Genomic DNA, 18,056 nt, shown 5'->3' on the forward strand with positions numbered 1-18,056 from the left:
TTCCAAAAAATCTTTAAACAATTGCAATCAGTTCAAGCAGAAAAAAAAAGTTAAAAGTTTGAAATCAAAAGCAATCTTTTTATTCTACAATGCTAAAATTGGACATTCAATTCTGTCAAGAACACCCTGATCCAAAATTAAAATATTAAATTTACTACCTGCCATTTGTATTAACAATTTAAACTTTGGAACCAAAGCAAATTCCTAAAATAATGGTTGATACCAATTTTTGGGTGAGGGGACTGCAGAGGGATGGTGTCAACTCTGAGGAGGACTGCAAAAAAATGACAAGGCAACATTAATAAACCTGCAGCATGGGCATATAAATGGACAAATAAATGTCAACCTTGCTACAAAATGAGGTATTTGTGTTGGTAGGAAAAAATTAGAAAGTCATCTATCGGTTGGGAAAGAAGAATTTAAATGGGATAGGGGAGCAATGGATCTAGGCGTATAAATACACAAATCACTAAAAACATAGCCACGCAGGTGAATAAAGTAATAAAAAGAGCAAATCAACCACTAAGATTTATTCCTATAGAGATATATTTGAAAAGTAGAGAATTTGTTTCAAACCTTGGTTAAACCACAATTCTAACTCCCAAATTATAAAATAGATATAAAGGCACTGGAGGAAGTGGAAGAAAGATTTGCAAGGCAAAACCAGAAGTGCGAGATCACAGCTGTACAGTAAAGATGAACAGGCTTAGTTTCGTTTAACTTCAAAGAGGTTGAGGGATGACTGAATACAAATCTTTAAAACTATGAAATCTTTTGAACGGTGGACACCGAGTGCCTGCTTCTATTGTGGGAAAGCATAATGATCACAAAGAAATCAGATCGGGAATTCAGAAAATTTACTTGCCCATGTTTTTGATGTAGAATTCACTATCAATATTCCCTCGAGGATGCACAGTCACACAACAAACTGGAAGCTGCTGCACATGCCAAGCTCATGCCTCATTTAAGATAATACATGCACTTGGCTATGCAAAATTATTTCAACTTTCAGCACATTTAAATGAACAAGTCATGGACAAAAAGAGGAATGTTGTTCGGTACTACAGGGAGTAGCTGAGGTGTACGTAAACAGTCTGAAATACATGGACAATAGTCAGGCTTGGGCTGACAAGTGGCAATTAACATTGTGCCACACAATTGTCAGGCAATGACCATCTCTGACAAGAGAATAGAACCAGCCCCCCCTTTGACATTCAATGGCATTACCATCACAGACACCCCACGATCAATATCCTAGGGGTTTAACATTGGCTAGAAAACGAACTGGAATAGTCAAATAAATACTTTGGCAAAAAGGGCAAGTAAGGGGCTAGTAATCCTGTGGCAAGCAGCTCATGTCACGAGTCCCCAAAACTTGTCCACAATATCAAGACACAAATCAGGAGTGTGATGGAATACTTTTCCCTTGCTGAGATCGGTGCAGCTCCAACAAAACTCAACAAACCTGACACCATCCAGGACAAAGAAGCCTGCTTGATTGGCACCCTATTCACATCCATCACTAATGCACAGTAGCAGGTGTATGTACCATTTACAAGATGCAGTGCAGAAATTTACCAAGGCTCCTTAGGCTACACATTTCAAACCCATAGCCGTCTAGGACAAGGGCAACATATGTGGGAATGCCGCTACCTGAAAATTCCCCTCCAAACCACACAGCATCAGGAGTTGGAAATTTACCATTGTTCTTTCACCGCTGTCAGGTCAAAATTCTGGGACTTCTTCCCTAACAGCACTGTACCTACATGATATAGACTGCAGTGGTTCAAGAAGGGAGCTCACCACTATCTTTCCAAGGGCCAATAGGGATGGGCAATAAATACTGGCCTAGTCAGCGACACCCATATCGCTTGAATGAATAAAAAAAACTAAGAAAAGCATATGAGCCAGAAGAAAATATTCCCATTCTGTGTATTTTATCTAATTCTATATAACAGACTAATTTCTTCAATAAATGGAATGTAATTTTTAAAAATATCCATATTTGAGCATTGCTTTTCGTGTGAAGGTTTTTGCCATGCATTAAGGCGACAGAATCAACAGTTTAGGTTATTAAAGAGCATTTACCTGCCAGAAGTTGGTGAGTGCTCGAGTGGTGGGTCAGTTTAAATTTGTTAATATTTGGTAGAAAAAGAACTAATTGTTCAACGTGTGACACCTTTATCAGTCACATGTGAAATTAGGGAATAGCATAAGGGAACAAAACAAAATATTCCACCACTGTTTAAACAGCTAGGTCTTGGACTGCGTACTGCAAATTGAGTAAGTTGCCGCTAATGTGCAGAGGGTTTTGACCCGTTTCATTTCTAACCTGTGTCACCCAGTACCCTGTGAACCATTACTTTGTCACAATGCAAAAAATTTCACTCGCACATGCAATGATTTTAATCAGCATTGATTGTTCTCCAAGTTGCTTGCATTACTTGGGAATATTATGCAAAACAAACCTGGAGTTTACCCCATAATCTGCACTTGTCACATCCAACACAATCCATTATAAGAGAGATATTTTTAAAATGGAGCCTGAATTCCTCCTATAAAAAAAAAGATATAAAATCATAATTCATCACTTGCATTAACTTTGCACAGTCAGCCAAGATTAACTTCAGTTATGGTGGGAAAGAGAAAGCAGTATAGGTGGATAGTGGGGGAAGGCCTGCTGCAATGTTCCAGTGAAACTCAACGTAAACTGGAGGAACAGCATCTCATCTTCCAGCTCGGCACATTACAGCCTTCCAGTCTCAACATCAAATTCAACAGCTTCAGATGATTAGCTCTACCCCTTAGTTTTCATTTTATTTAATTTTTAACTGTTCTCTACCTTTTATTTCTTTGTCTTCATTTTTCTTTTCCCCCCCCACTCTTTCCCCCTATTTTATCCCCCCTTTTCTTACCTCTTCTCCCCCCCCATCTTTTTCTCTACTTTATCTTTCTCCCATCCATCTCCTCCCACATCTTCGTCTGTCACAGCTTACCCTCCAATTTCAGCTTCTCTCCCATTTGGCCATTCACACCTTCTATTCTCTCTATGGACTGCCATTAGCAGCCTTTCCCCTTGTTTTTGAGGCTATGACTCATCTTTCATTCCCTTTCCCCTGCAGTATAAATATCTCCCACTTTCTATGCCTTTTAGCTTTGACAAAGGGTCATCTAGACTCGAAACGTCAGCTCTTTTCTCTCCTCACAGATGCTGCCAGACCTGTTGAGATTTTCCAGCATTTTCTCTTTTGGTTTAATTACAGTTACCACAGGTTGAGCAGGCAATGCGAAACACATCACGTAGGATGTATATCCTTCGATTTCCAATCTCTTGCTCATTGCAAGGTGGGAGATGCATATATGTCAGTCGCATCTTCAGTCACCATTTGATTTCTGTTGTATGCTACCTTGGAACCTTTTTATTTTTCTGCAATTTCAGTTAGGCACTCTGCTAGCATTGTATCTGCATCATGCACAGCAGAATGCACAATGAGATCCTCTTCCATTTAACGTCTTGTCTCCAATTAAACAACAATGCCTCAGCTTTGATTGCTTTCTAAAGGTTCTGGAAATGAATCCCTGCTACATGGATGGTTTGCGATGACAGAAACTAAAGATAGAGCAATTGGAAACAGCATTTAAATGGCACCTTAAACCTGATAACAGTCCCAAGGAGCTTCAAAAAAAGAGTAATCAGATAAAATTTGTCGTCAAGCCAAAGGAGGAGATGATGAGGTGTGAGTAAAGTGTGGCCAAAGATCTGGATGCTAGAGGAGGAAAGAAAAGTGGACAGGTGGAGAAGTTTAAAGGAGGGGGACCAGAGCTTAGGGTCCAAACTGGTTAAGATGAAGATGGGATGTAGAGTGGTTGAGAAAAGTCAACCAATATAAAAATACAGAAGTGACTGAAGGGCTAAAATGGGGTTGGAAAAGGGAAGAATAATAATGCAGGTTCTGAAGGATATATGGAAGTGGCTGAAGTTGATGATGGGAGTAGGGAGACAAGGCAAGATGACAGAGAGGGTGGCTGTGACTAGCGATAAGAGTTTATATGGACAGCAAGTTTAAGAATGGGCAGTGAATTCAGAAAGGGAGGGTGAGGGGAGCAGAGATGGAAACTGTATCCTCAGAGGATGAAGAGTTTCTCAGTGTAGAGACAGAGAGAGGTTATGTCAAAGAGGAACATTGAGTGGGAGTGGGTCGTCAATGAATATTTTAAAGAAAAAGATCAGATGGGTGGAACAAGATGAGGTGCTTGAAGAAGCAGAGTAGCAAGGGGAAAGTTCAACCCGAGGTTTGGTGACATGGCACCACAATGGTTTGACTTGGGCAGGTGGTGGAAGCAATAGTCAGACAGGGAGAGGGGCATAAAAGCAAGAGGGAATGCAAGCCTGAGATGGTGGCAGCAGAACAGGCATAAAGAACTGGGTAAGAAATTGACAGTGTATTTTGGTGAGGAGAGGGAGAGAGAAAAATATCCCTGTACAATCATATAAGAACAGCTTAATTATGTTAACATTTCTACGGACACAAAACGCAAGAATACACCAAGAGGGAAACGCTGAAAATAATAATAGGGCTGAAGTAGGTAATTTGGCCTTTGGAGCTTGCCGTGCCATCACAAGATCATGACTGATCTAACTCAATTTCACCTCCCAGCACGCAGTGTATATCCCACGGTACCCAAAAATCATTCCAGTTCTTTACTGAATATATTCAACAATTGGGAAAAAGATGGATGGTTGAACTTTCGATCAATCACACAAAACATCATTTGTAAGAGAAATGATTCATTTGGTAGAATTAATCTTCAACAAAATACTAAGCCAACACTTTACCTTGAGTGTTTTAGCCTCTTTCTTGTTGCCTGCAAACATGGACTTCTCATCAAAATGCATAGGAAATGACCTATTACAAAGGAAAACCGTTTACAGGATTCAGAATAAATACAAGATACTAACTTGAATTCAAATTTCTTCCCAAATTTTGACCATGCAGGGTCAACCAAATACTGGAACATCTGCTTTAATCTACCAACTTTTCAAATGTGCAAAAAAATCAATACCGTTTATATGCTGGAATTTAAAAAATACAATATTTCATTTAGTTTTATGCAATACACAGATATGTTAAATAGAAAACTTTTAAAGAGTCAAAATATAAACACATTATAGAAACAAATTCCCAAAACATTGCATTTAATGCATCACTATATCAAAAGGGGAGGGATGGATTTGGTTTGTGAATCTTGAATTTAAGAACTCAAACACCATTTATTGCCAAACATATTACAATAATGTGGGGGCAACTTAGTGGTTAGCACTGCTGCCTCTCAGCTCCAGGTACACAGGTTCAATTCCAGCCTTGGACGACTGTGTGCGTGGAGTTTGCATGTTCTCCCTGTGTCTGCATGGGTTTCCTTCGGGTGCTCCAGTTTCCTCCCACACTCCAAATATGTGCAGTTTAGGTGGATTGGCCATGCTAAAAATTTGCCCTTTAAGTGTCCTAAGATGTAGGTTAGATGGATTAGCCATAGTAAATGCACAGGTTTACAGGGGTTAAAGGAGGAGAGGGCTTGGTCAAGATACTCTCAGATAGTCTGTGCAGACTAGAGGTGGTCAATGCAGGACTGAGGGTGTGGTACCTAAATGTGCGCAGTATACGGAACAAGGTAAATGAGCTTGTTGCGCACATTGAAATTGGCCGGTACGATGTTGTGGGCATCACAAGGGGATCAGGGCTGGGATCTAAATATCCAAGGATATGTGTCCTATCGAAAGGACAGGCAGATTGGGGTTGTATTGTTAGTAAGGAATGAAGTTTAAATCGATAGCAGGAAGCGATATAGGATCAGAAGGCATAGAATCTCTGTGGGTAGAGTTGAGGAATCGCAAAGATAAAAAGACCCTGATGGGAGTTATGTACAGGCCCCCTTCGCACTCGTCAGGATGTGGGGCAGAAAATAAACCAGGAGATAGAAAAGTCATAAAAAAGGCAATATTACAATAATCATGGGGGACTTCAATATGCAGGTGGAGTGGGAAAAATCAGGTAGGTTGTGGATCCCAAGAAAAGGAATTTGTGAAAAAATAGACATTGGATCGCTGGAAAATGAGGTTGAAGTAGTAATATTAGGAAACAAAGAAATGGCAGAGGAACTGAATAGTTACTTTGCATCAGTCTTCAGGGTGGAAGACACCAGTGTGATGCCAGAGCTCCAGGAGAGGGAGCACAGGTGAGTGTAGTGGCCATCACTAAGGAGAAGATCCTGAAGAAACTGAAAGATCTGAAGGTGGATAAATCACCTGGACTGGATGGACTACACCCCAGGTTCTAAAAGAGATAGTGGCAGGGAGGGTCCCAGAGGACTGGAAAGTAGCTAATGCAACACCGCTGTTTAAGGAGGAAGGGAGGCAGCATACGGGAAATTATAGGCCTGTTTAGCCTGACTTTGGTCATTGGCAAGATTTTAGAGTCCATTATTAAAGATGAGATTGTGGAGTATTTGGCAATGCATGATAAGATAGGACTGAGTCAGCACAGCTTCTTCAAGGGGAGGTCATGTCTGACAAATCTGTTAGAGTTCTTTGAGGAGGTAACAAGAACGTTAGATAAAGGAAAACCAGTGGACGTGATTTATTTAGATTTCCAAAAGGCCTTTGACAAGGTGCCGCACAGGAGACTGTTAAATAAGTTAAGCGCCCATGGTGTTAAGGGTAAGGTCCTGGCATGGATAGAGAATTGCCTGACTGGCAGAAGGCAGAGTGTGGGGATAAAGGGGTCTTTCTCAGGATGGCAGCCAGTGACTAGTGGTGTGCCTTAGGGGTCAGTGCTGGGACCACAACTTTTCACAATATACATTAACAATTTGGGAGAAGGAACTGAAGGCACTGTTGATAAGTTTGCAGATGATACAAAAATACGTAGAGGGACTCGTAGTATTGAGGAAGCAGGGTGGCTGCAGAAGGATTTGGACAGGTTAGGAGAGTGGACAAAGAACTGGCAGATGGAATACAATGTGGAAAAGTATGAGGTTATGCACATTGGAAGAAGGAATGGAGGCACATAGACTATTTTCTAAATGGGAAATGCTTAGGAAATCAGAAACACAAAGGGACTTGGAAGTCCTTGTTCAAGATTCTCTTAGGGTTAATATGCAGGTTCAGTCAGCAGTTAGGAAGGCAAATGCAATGTTAGCACTCATGTCGAGAGGGCTAGAATACAAGAGCAGGGATGTACTTCTGAGGGGGCTGCATAAAGCTCTGGTCAGACCCCATTTGGAGTATTGTGAGCAGTTTTGGGCCCCGTATTTAAGGAAGGACGTGCTGGCCTTGGAAAGGGTCCAGAGGTAGTTCAAAAGAATGATCCCTGGAATGAAGAGCTCGTCGTATGAGAAACGGTTGAGGACTCTGGGTCTGTACTCGTTGGAGTTTAGAAGGATGAGGGGGGGATCTTATTGAAACTTACAGGATACTGCGAGACCTGGATAGAGTGGACATGGAGAGGATGTTTCCAATAGTAGAAAAAACTAGAACCACAGGGCACAACCTCAGGCTAAAGGGACGATCCTTTAAAACAGAGATGAGGAGGAATTTCTTCAGCCAGAGAATGGTGAATCTGTGGAACTCTTTGCCGCAGAATGCTGTGGAGGCCAGGTCATCGAGTGTCTTTAAGACAGAGATAGATAGGTTCTTGATTAATAAGGGGATCAGGGGTTATGGGGAAAAGGCAGGAGAATGGGGATGAGAAAAGTATCAGCCATGATTGAATGGCGGAGCAGACTCGATGGGCCTAATTCTGCTCCTATATCTCATGGACTTGATGGGCCAAATAGTCTGCACTGTAGGAATTCTATGATTTTATTCTATGAATAAATGACCTTATCCAAAATAATATACAAAACATTCACATTAAAATAATTTAAAAAGAAAAAAAAAGAGCAATTTAGAGTAGGAATCCTGGCTTCTTCACTTTCCCCTTCCTATCCCAGAGGAATATAGAGACCAATGTAGCACCCATACTAATTGCTCTCACAATAGAGATTGGTCTGCATTGCTTAGTTGTTGTGCTCTAGTTGCATCATTGAATCAACCTAGCTATATATGTATTAAAAAAACAGAAATAAGACATTTACTATGTTAAGAACATATAGTGACATCAGTGTTCAGGCAAAGGATGTACAACAGGGATGCATGTGCATACACTGGAAGTAAACAGCCGCGTGGTTGAGGTGGAAGAAGGCGATCTTGGTGGTGAGCAGTTTGGTGAGTAAGGCTCAACTAAGTACAATTTAAGATGGTGAAGGAGAAGGAGAATGATGGAATCAGAAACACTGGCACATTTCTGGCGAACAGTCCAAAGATATTGACGACTCTCAGTTTGGTAAATTCAGGTGGTCAGCCACCAGAAGAATCTAATAATAGGCAGAGAACTGCCTGCAATATCTTCTCTTCCTGTTCTCACACCATTATTTCTGGTGTTGAAAGATTCATTCTTGACCTCCTATTTCTCATCTATAGGGTGCCCCTGGGTGACAACAGTTTCAGTTTCCACATGTTCTCTCAACTCCCAGCTCTATCTCACCACCACCTCTCTAAATTGGCTCGGAGTTATCACACTGCCGATCAAACAACCAGTTTTGGATGAGCAGAAATTTCACCCAAGTAAATATTGGAAGACCAAAACCATTGTCTTTTAATCCAATGATAAACTCCATTTTCTAATAACTGACTCCAGCCTTCTCCAGGCAAGTGTCTGGGGCATAACCAGCCTGCCACCATGGTACCATATTTGACTGAGATGAGCAGACCACTTATCTGGGACATCACTAAGATGCCTCATTTCCACCTGTCACTTCACTTCACTCCACCCCATCTTCACTCACCTGCTGCAGTTAACCTCACCCATCACCCTTAATGCTTGCGGCTCCACACAAGCTCCCAGCTAAGTAAAGCTTCTATTTTTATATATTTCATCCAAGTAACTGCATGGCCTCATTCCACCCATTCCTGTAACCTCTTCCAGCCCACAGTGTCCAATATATCTGCGCTCCTCTAATTCTGGCCTCCTGAGCATCCTGATTTTAACTGCACCACCACTGGTGGCCACGCCATCAACTGTCTGGGTCTCAGAATTCCCCCACTAAACTTCTCCAACTCTCGACCTCGTGTTCCCCCTTTAAGATCATCCTTAAAACCTACCTCCAGGACTATGCTTTCAGTCATTTGCCCCACCATCTCCTTATGTGGGTTGTTACTGTCCATACCCTTTGAACAAGGGGAGGGTGGTAAAATGTTGTTTACAAAGACTGAACAATTAGCCACTGTACACAATTTATTTGCCACAAACAATATACACATTGCTTTTAGAAGATAGAAAGAAGAATTTTATCACAGGGACGGAAGATGCAAGGATCCTGGAAGGGTTGGGAAAGCCTTTTGAGGCAGGTAGGAACAAGGGAATGACTGAAAAAAAAAAGGCTCTTGGTGGATTCAAACCAGAAGATAGGAAGTTAGCAGCTTGTTGAAAGGGATAGCTTTTCTTCCCAAAAAACACAGGAAAGAGGGTGAGCCGAGGTGTTTGAATGGGACAGCACACAGATGTTAAGGGGAAAAAAGACCGATCAGAAATACATTTGCAAAAGGTACAGCTCTGAAGTGCTATGGCCACTTGGGTGAGCGGACAGCAAATGATTAGGGAAGTTTATGTCAAGGGTGAGGTTCAGTTAGTGCAAAAGGGGAATTTGGGTGAAACATGAAATGACTGCGGATTAACAGCTACTTAGAACAGAGGCTGAGAAAGAAGCAGCGTAGGTAATTAAAGCTGGGAAGTTGTGAGGTGGTGAGTGGTGAAATGATTTTGAAGGAATGAGGCAGAGATGATAAAAACAAGGTAGTAGAGGAGTAAGGTGACAGGCCAAATAGGACTTGGTGATCAGAGCCACACAACCAACACCAATTTTTAATAAGGCCCCAGAGTCTGATGGATTGATCTAGATTGTGGATAAACCTTATTTCGAAACAAGCACACATTTTTAGATGGTGATGCAGAATAGCAAGATTGAGGTTGTGGTCTGGTGTCAATTTTTGTCTGGTTGCTATGAAAAAGCTTGGGACATTTTACTGTGACTAAGACTCTATGGCCATGATCTAGAGGCCTCGTTAGCTGTGGTGCAATCCCATAATGGCCGCTAAATCATCAGAAATGTGATTTGAGCCTGTAAAATCTCAGTTTGAGTTCTTCTTCATCCCCCTCCACCGACATAATCAGGTTCACGCCCATATTTCCATGTATTTTAATAAATTTAAATGTACTTACTGGACTTGATGCCTTAGCATCCACTGATGTTGTATCCTCCCCCCTGCAGTATGATGTCATGCCCGTGTGAAACACTAGCGGTTTTCAAAAGTGAAAACCAATTGTGATGACCATATCAGAGATGCCCGTAGGTCCTGGGGTTGAGGGACAAGGCTGAGCATATGTCCCCTGGGGTTGCCAGGAGGCAAAGGAGGGGGCAGTATACAGGATTGTTACTCTCCTTCATTGATGGTTGGTTGGGGAATTCCCTTGTGAGAGAGATTTGGAAGGGGGAGGGGGGGGGGGGTGTTCACACAGGTTTTCTTGCCTATCCAACACTGTGCAACTTTGGGAAAATTGCAGCCTCTATAAATGCAAATTGTTGTTCTTATTGACTGGTTAATTCACAGGGCAGCAAATCTTAAGTTTCACCCTGAACATATTCTCCCCCATCCTCCCCCTCCACTTATAGATGTTACATAGAATTTTGCAGCACAAAACAAGACATTCAGCCCAACAGGTTTATGCTAGTGTTTCTGCTTCTCATAATAGAAGATCAACTTAATCTCAGGAACAATACAATTCAAGTCTCATTAGTTGGGATTGCTGCATGACATTTCTAGGTCTCAGCAGTACTTCACCCATAATACTAAGCTGGTGCTCACAACTTGCAAAGAATGTGTGCGCAATTACACAACTAAATTGTATAATTCATCAAGTACCAACTGAAGTGAATTTGGTAACTGAAGACAGGATAACTATAAGCCATCAATTCCACTCCCACCAGCTATTTGCTGTGGGACGGCAACATTAAGATAAACAAACCCTGCAGCTTCTTCTATTTCCATACTTAGTGAAACTTAATTAAATAACATTGCACAATCAATCAATCATTCTCTGGTCACACCCATTATAAGTATTTTTCTTACTTGGTTTCCTGGAGAACCTCCAGCAGTTGCCTTTTGCTAATTGCATCTTCTGTTGCATTTCCAGTGTACAAGTCCACGATTGAACGTTCAAAATATAGAGCTACTTTGGACAAAGCTCTCAATTGAATTAAATACAAAAAATAAAGGTTTTTCAACCTCCTTGGACCTTCTCCTTTTGTTTCAGCCGGATGAAACCGAGATTGGAATTCTTCCACATTTGGTCCCCATCTAGTTCTTCCCCATCCATCTGAAACAAGTGGTCAGATAATAGGTAAATTGACACAGTCAATGATCTATTCTGTTAAAACGAGAGAATTTGTAATACCTAGGTAAAAAGTGATTGTTACAGGTCAAATAATTCACAGGTTTGCAGTGTGTGAATACAGTAGCCATCTGGTAAGGTACAACATGCATTTATAGCACAGCATACCATAGAATCATAGAAACCCTACAGTGCGGGAGGCCATTCGGCCCATCGAGTCTGCACCGACCACTATCCCACCCAGGCCCTATCCCCACATATTTTACCTGCTAATCCCTCTAACCTACCCATCCCAGGACTCTAAGGGGCAATTTTTTAACCTGGCCAATCAACCTAACCCGCACATCTTTGGACTGTGGGAGGAAACCGGAGCACCCGGAGGAAACCCACGCAGACACGAGGAGAATGTGCAAACTCCACACAGACAGTGACCCGAGCCAGGAATCGAACCCAGGACCCCGGAGCTGTGAAGCAGCAGTGCTAACCACTGTGCTACCGTGCCGCCCCATATCCATATCCAATCCAGCAGCCTATGCTCAACTAAAAGGCACAGTTTGCATCAATAATAGTTATTGCTCTTCTGTGGTGAAGCTTAACAGTTACCCAGTGTTATGGTGGGTACTTGCGAACATGTATTCCTTTGCCAAAATAAATGATTAATGATTCGAAGTTATAATGGTACTTTGGGGTGGCATGGTGGCACAGTGGTTAGCATTGCTGCTTCACAGCGCCAGGGTCCCTGGTTCAATTCCTGACTTGGGTCACTGTCTGTGTGGAGTTTGCACGTTCTCCCCGTGTCTGCGTGGGTTTCCTCCAGGTGCTCCGGTTTCCTCCCACAGTCTGAAAGACGTGCTGGTTAGGTGCATTGAACCGAACATGCACCGGAGTGTGGCGACTAGGGAAATTTCACAGTGACTTCATTGGAGTGTTAATGTAAGCCTTAGTTGTGATTAATAAATAAACTTTGCTTTTTTAATTGCTAAATTCACATGCAAAAAGTAGAACATAGAAAAGCTACAGCACAAACAGGCCCTTCGGCCTACAAGTTGCGCTGAACAATTTCCTGACCTTCTAGGCTCATCTATAACCCTCTATCTTACTAACCTCCATGAACCTATCCAAAAGTCTCTTAAAAGACTCAATCGAATCTGCTTCCACCACCACTACTGGCAGCCGATTCCACGCACCCACCACCCTGAGTGAAAGACTTACCCCTAACATCTCCTCTATACCTACTCCCCAGCACCCTAAACCTGTGGCCTCTCGTGACAACCATTTCAGCCCTGGGTAAAAGCCTCTGAGAATCCACTCTATCAATACCTCTCAACATCTTATACACCTCTATCAGGTCACCTCTGATCCTTCATTGCACTTGTTGTATAGCATACATGTCCTTCCTTAGGTAAGGAAACAAAATCTGTACACAATACATCAGGAGTGGTCTCTCCAAGGCTTTATATAGTTGTTGCTTTCAGTTTGAGTGTAGTGGATTTTGATATTAGGGTCCTGAACCTAGAATGAAACTATGATGGTTATGAGGCACAAGTTGGCCATGACGAATTGGGGAACATTACTTAAAGGGATGACAGTGGACAGGCAATAGCAAGCATTCAAAGAGTGCATGGGTGATCTGCAACAATTATTCACTCCTATCTGGAGCAAAAATAGAATGGGAAAAGTGGCTAACCAATAGCTTGCAAGGGAAATTAAAAGGTAATATTAGATACAAGGGAGAGGTATACAAATTGGCAAGAAACAGCAGACTCTAGGATTGGGAGCTGTTTAGAACTCAGAAAAGGAGGACAAAGGGATTGATTAAGGAGGGGGCCCTCTTTGCGCTCTAGCCTTACCTGTTGGTACATTTTTAAGCTTGTATGCTGTTTCTTCCTGTCATGCTATAACCACCATTTCTTATTGCTATGTTTCACTCTTGCCTTCTCCTCTCTAATTTAATTCCTCATGCCACTCTACTGGTCTAGTTATACAACCTGGCAGAGCACTGACCCCAGCATGGTTCAGGTGAAGACTGTACTGACGGTACAGCTCCCACTTTGCTGGTGCTGGTGCCAGAGGAATCAAAACTCATTTCTTCCACATCAACCTTTGAGCTATGTCTTTAACTCTAATCTGCTTTACCCTTTGCCAATGGCTCAGATACCCTTATTTTCTGTTTTCTCATAAGCAGCTCCTAGCTGCTTATACTCCCCTCAGTAGAACCCCTTTCTTGGTTCTACCTACATCACTGGTACTTAGATGACCCGCAGCTACTGGATCCACTGCAAATTCTATTCCCTTCTCCAGCCAGAGCAGATATCAAGATCTGGCACCGGGCAGGCGACACAACCTTTTACTCTCGGCTGCAGAGAACAATATAAGGTTCCCTACTACCACAACATTTCCCCCCACTTGAATGGTTTCCTGCACCACAGCGCCATAGCCACAGCTCTCACCTTCATCCAATCAGTCTGCAAGAACCTCAAAACCAACGGACAATTGCAAAGGCCAAGGTTCCTCCATTTCTACCGTAACTCCCTTGCCTGCCTTACTCGTAGTCATATCCTCCCATCCCTGATGATTGACCAAGTTATAAGACCCTTACCAAAGGGATGTGACTACCTCCTGGAACAAAGCGTTCAGGCAACATTCCCCTCCCTCCTGGATATGTTGCAATGTCTGCAGCTCTGCCTCCAGTTCAATGAATCTGAGCTGAAGCTTCAGGTTTTTGACACTTACAGCAGACATGTTTGCCCTTGATCACACAGGCGTCCAGGAGATCCCATTCCGCAGTTGCAACACATCACCTCCCAATCATCTTTGTTTTATGTAACTAATGAACTATTTTAATTTGAAATTAATGCCTCTTCTCAGCAGCACTTACCGTACCAACTGAAATCCAATAAACCCTCCCACTCAAAATAATAGATTTGCTAGATTCTGACTTCCCTTCTGCTAGCATTTTATACTCAATTATGGTTGTAAGCCACTTAAGAGTTATTTTTAAAGTTTTTCTAAATTCCAACTCTTTACCAACATATTCCAAAAGCAGTTACACACCAACCAATTTACTGTTTTCCAGTAAATCTTACTACTATATATAAATCCCAATAATACAAAGTTTTACTTTGAAAAAACACCAGTTTTAATCCTTATTTTAGATAGGCTGGTGAATATTTCCTACCTACTTGCTTCTGGTGATATCACATCTCAATTGTTTCTTTGGTTGATTGGCTACTGTTATGTTTAAACCCTGCTACTGCTCTGTGACTCCCGCTCCGTCTCCAAGCTTTTAACCCCCCACTGCTGCTCTTGCTGATTCGCACACTTGTGTCCTCTCACTCAATAACTATACCTCTTGTATGGATTGCTAAGACAGCGTAGATCAAACAAGCACCATGGTTCATTCCTCTTTCCCTAATCCTTGGTGCTGAGGTCTGTGCCCACTCCGCCATACCAGTTGAAATCAACTAAGAAGGATTTTAAACAAAGTCCTTATGGATTGATATGGCTCTGCTATGCTACACACTGAATAACATGGCTGAGTTATTCACACCCTCGCATTTCCAAAGCAATGTAATTATCTAAATATCAACATTTTACATTTTTTTCTCCTCTGCACTTCTCATCATTCTCAATTTGAAGTTACATGGGCAAACTGCTTCCAAGCTGTTTCTCTTGAAATAATTAGGAGGAGCTGCAGATTTCAATTTTCCTTGTATCAGTATATGAAAATGCCTCGCACCCATGTCCTACCCAAGGTAAAATTTGACAAAATGTACATCCTAATACTCCAGCTCACATAGCGAAGCACACTGCACATTCACCAGTAAATAGCTCTCTGGTCTGAACGAAATATTTCAAACTTTAATGAGGAAATTATTCATACATACCATCAAGGAGATACTTTGCACTGAGGTGTAGATTGATACTAGCATGGAGCCCTGAAATAAGCCTGTAAAATACTCTCTTTTCAAGGCATAGACCTATAGATACAAAAAATTGCATCGTAAGTAGAAGCAGAGTGCAGTTAATTTATTTCACAGCATAAAAATATAGTATTTTATTTACAGAATATATAAATCTACCTTCACATACATACATTCACATATCTTCCAAAGATGTGTGGACTAGGCTGATTGGCCATGGTAAATTGCCCCTTACTGTCAGGGGGACGAGCAGGGTAAATACGTGGGGATATGGGGGTAGGGATGGGTGGGATTGTGGTCGGTGCAGATTCGTTGGGCCGAATGGCCTCTTTCTGCACTGTCGGGATTCTATGGATTAAACTGTAAGACTTCTGATATTTCTTCAGAAACTAGGAAAGTTTAACAAAATTCAAGTTGCAGTTCAGAATTGTGCGTATCGTAAGTCAGCCTTTTAATTAACTCCAGTATCTTCAACCAATTTTGTTTTTAGAAAAATAAAAAACGCCTCTCCACATAACCCACTTAAGATTCCTTAACCCACTTATTCCCTATTAAGATGCACCACAGAACAGTTTACCTTAGAAAGTTTGCACGTAATTTTTACAGCCTTTTGTCTAATTGAATCATAAATTAGGTGCTTGGGCTCTTCAATGGAGGCGTGGGTGTCTTAACTAATGAGATGTTGTCTCACTCTTGCAGGTTACCAAAAGCTGATGTTGAAACATTATGTTTATGGTTAATCTCATTAATAGAAAACTTTACATGAAGAATTCTGTTTTACATGATAAATACGAACGATATTTAAAAAGGATAGATGATGGCGATGTTCACATAAGGTAAAATATTACATAATGATGGCAAGCTTTCAATGTTTCATAGGGTTTTGAGTAGAGTTTTAAAAGCTTTGCATCACTTCAGGATATTGATTTTAAGACAGTGACTATTTAAAGAGTCTTCAGAAAATAGGAGGGTCTTGCACAAATTATAAAGCCCTTACAAGGATTCCTTGCAGCCTTGCTACAACTAATCAATTGTAAACGTCCTAGGGATATGGACTAGTGGCACTGAGCTGCATGAAATCTATTTTGAACTGAATCTAACAACAAAGCCTTTGAACTTGTAATAATTAACAGAATGTACTTTGTTTTTGCCGTCACCTGTTCCATTGCATTAAGAAATCATGATTAAAGATATGGTTGCTGTCACACTTGAGCACCTAACTAAACCATGGACGCTCAGTGCTAGATATGGGTGAATTAGGAAACCACTCAAAAATGTTGGCTGCATTTCTTTATTTACATTTCCATCTGGCTGGTCAAACAGTTCAATAAGGCCGTTCCAGATAGCTTTAACTTAATGGATTTTTCAAGCATTTCATACACGTATTCAGTTATTACCTTCCAACCACTTGTAGAAAGATTCACCTGTGGATATAAAAATAAATTGCTATTTATGGCAAAAGATACGAAACATGCTACCCATACTCAACATAAGCAAAGTATAACAGAATTGTTCCACCAATTTTTGTTCTCCTGTCCTTAAGGCACAAACTCATACTGGAGTTTTTATCACTTGCATCAGCAGATCCTTGGAAGCTTACCAAAAGGTCAGTGAGTGTAAACCAAGCCAGAAAGAGCTGGTAGATTATCAGATGATGTGGGACATCACAGCCGAGTTTAAAGCTGTTCTCACTGAATGTACACGTGTATCTTCCAGCAAAGGGCACTGAACACCAACCAATAGTAGGAACCTTAATTTTCCACTCCCTAAATCAGAGACACTTGAGATCAGTAATAATATCACCTCTGCCACCCAAGCTGAGATTAGCTAATTTAGGACTAATCAATGATTGAACCAGCAATTTTCTGGTCTGTACAGCTTCTTTATAACACCAATTAGACGAGTGGGGCATTTATCTTGTAAAACAAATTTATACTATTCCTTTGAAAGGGTGAAAAGTAAGCACATTTGTTTCATCAATATTGCAGTGGTGTACAACCAGAGTCATTATATACAAATGAAGATAACCAGCTTGAATAAATGCCTCGTTCTAGTGCAGAATTTATTTTTACTTCAGTTAAAGGCAACTTTGATCAAAAGGTATGAATTTTAAATGGCTAGAGGAGAAGTTACATTTATGAGTTAACAAATGCTTCATTTCAATGCATTGTGAAAATTGAATTCTGTATAATTTTTGATTAAAACTAATTTAAGAACATAAGAAATAGGAGCAGGAGTAGGCCATCTAGCCCCTCGAGCCATTCAACAAGATCATGGCTGATCTGAAGCGAATCAGTTCCACTTACCCTCCTACTCCCCATATCCCTTAATTCCCTTAGCGATCAGAAATCTATCTACCCGTGATTTAAACATATTCAACGAGGTAGCCTCCACTACTTCAATGGGCAGAGAATTCCAGAGATTCACCACCCTCTGAGAAGAAGTTCTCCCTCAACTCTGTTCTGAACCGGCCCCCACTTATTTTGAGGCTGTGCCCTCTAGTTCTGGTTTCCCTTCTAAGTGGAAAGAATCTCTCTACCTCTACTCTATCCAGCTCCTTCATTACCTTATATGTCTCTATAAGATCACCCCTCAGCCTTCTAAACTCCAACGAGTACAGACCCAATCTGTTCAATCTCTCCTCATA

At 41.3% G+C, this 18,056-nt stretch overlaps 1 protein-coding gene across 1 annotated transcript in view; it reads right to left on the reverse strand.

The window, feature by feature from the left end:
* The window catches only part of ero1b (endoplasmic reticulum oxidoreductase 1 beta), an 84,865-nt gene that overhangs the window by 11,598 nt on the left and 55,211 nt on the right, over positions 1–18,056 (reverse strand). The window contains exons 10-14 of the mRNA XM_078213414.1: positions 16,807–16,833; positions 15,374–15,466; positions 11,225–11,471; positions 4,838–4,907; positions 2,469–2,555 (exon numbers count right to left, since the gene is read on the reverse strand). Of these exons, the coding sequence (XP_078069540.1) occupies positions 2,469–2,555; positions 4,838–4,907; positions 11,225–11,471; positions 15,374–15,466; positions 16,807–16,833 (524 nt within the window). The remainder of the gene's footprint in view (positions 1–2,468; positions 2,556–4,837; positions 4,908–11,224; positions 11,472–15,373; positions 15,467–16,806; positions 16,834–18,056) is intronic.

This window comes from Mustelus asterias, chromosome 5, assembly GCF_964213995.1.
Source record: "Mustelus asterias chromosome 5, sMusAst1.hap1.1, whole genome shotgun sequence".
Lineage (NCBI taxonomy): Eukaryota > Metazoa > Chordata > Chondrichthyes > Carcharhiniformes > Triakidae > Mustelus > Mustelus asterias.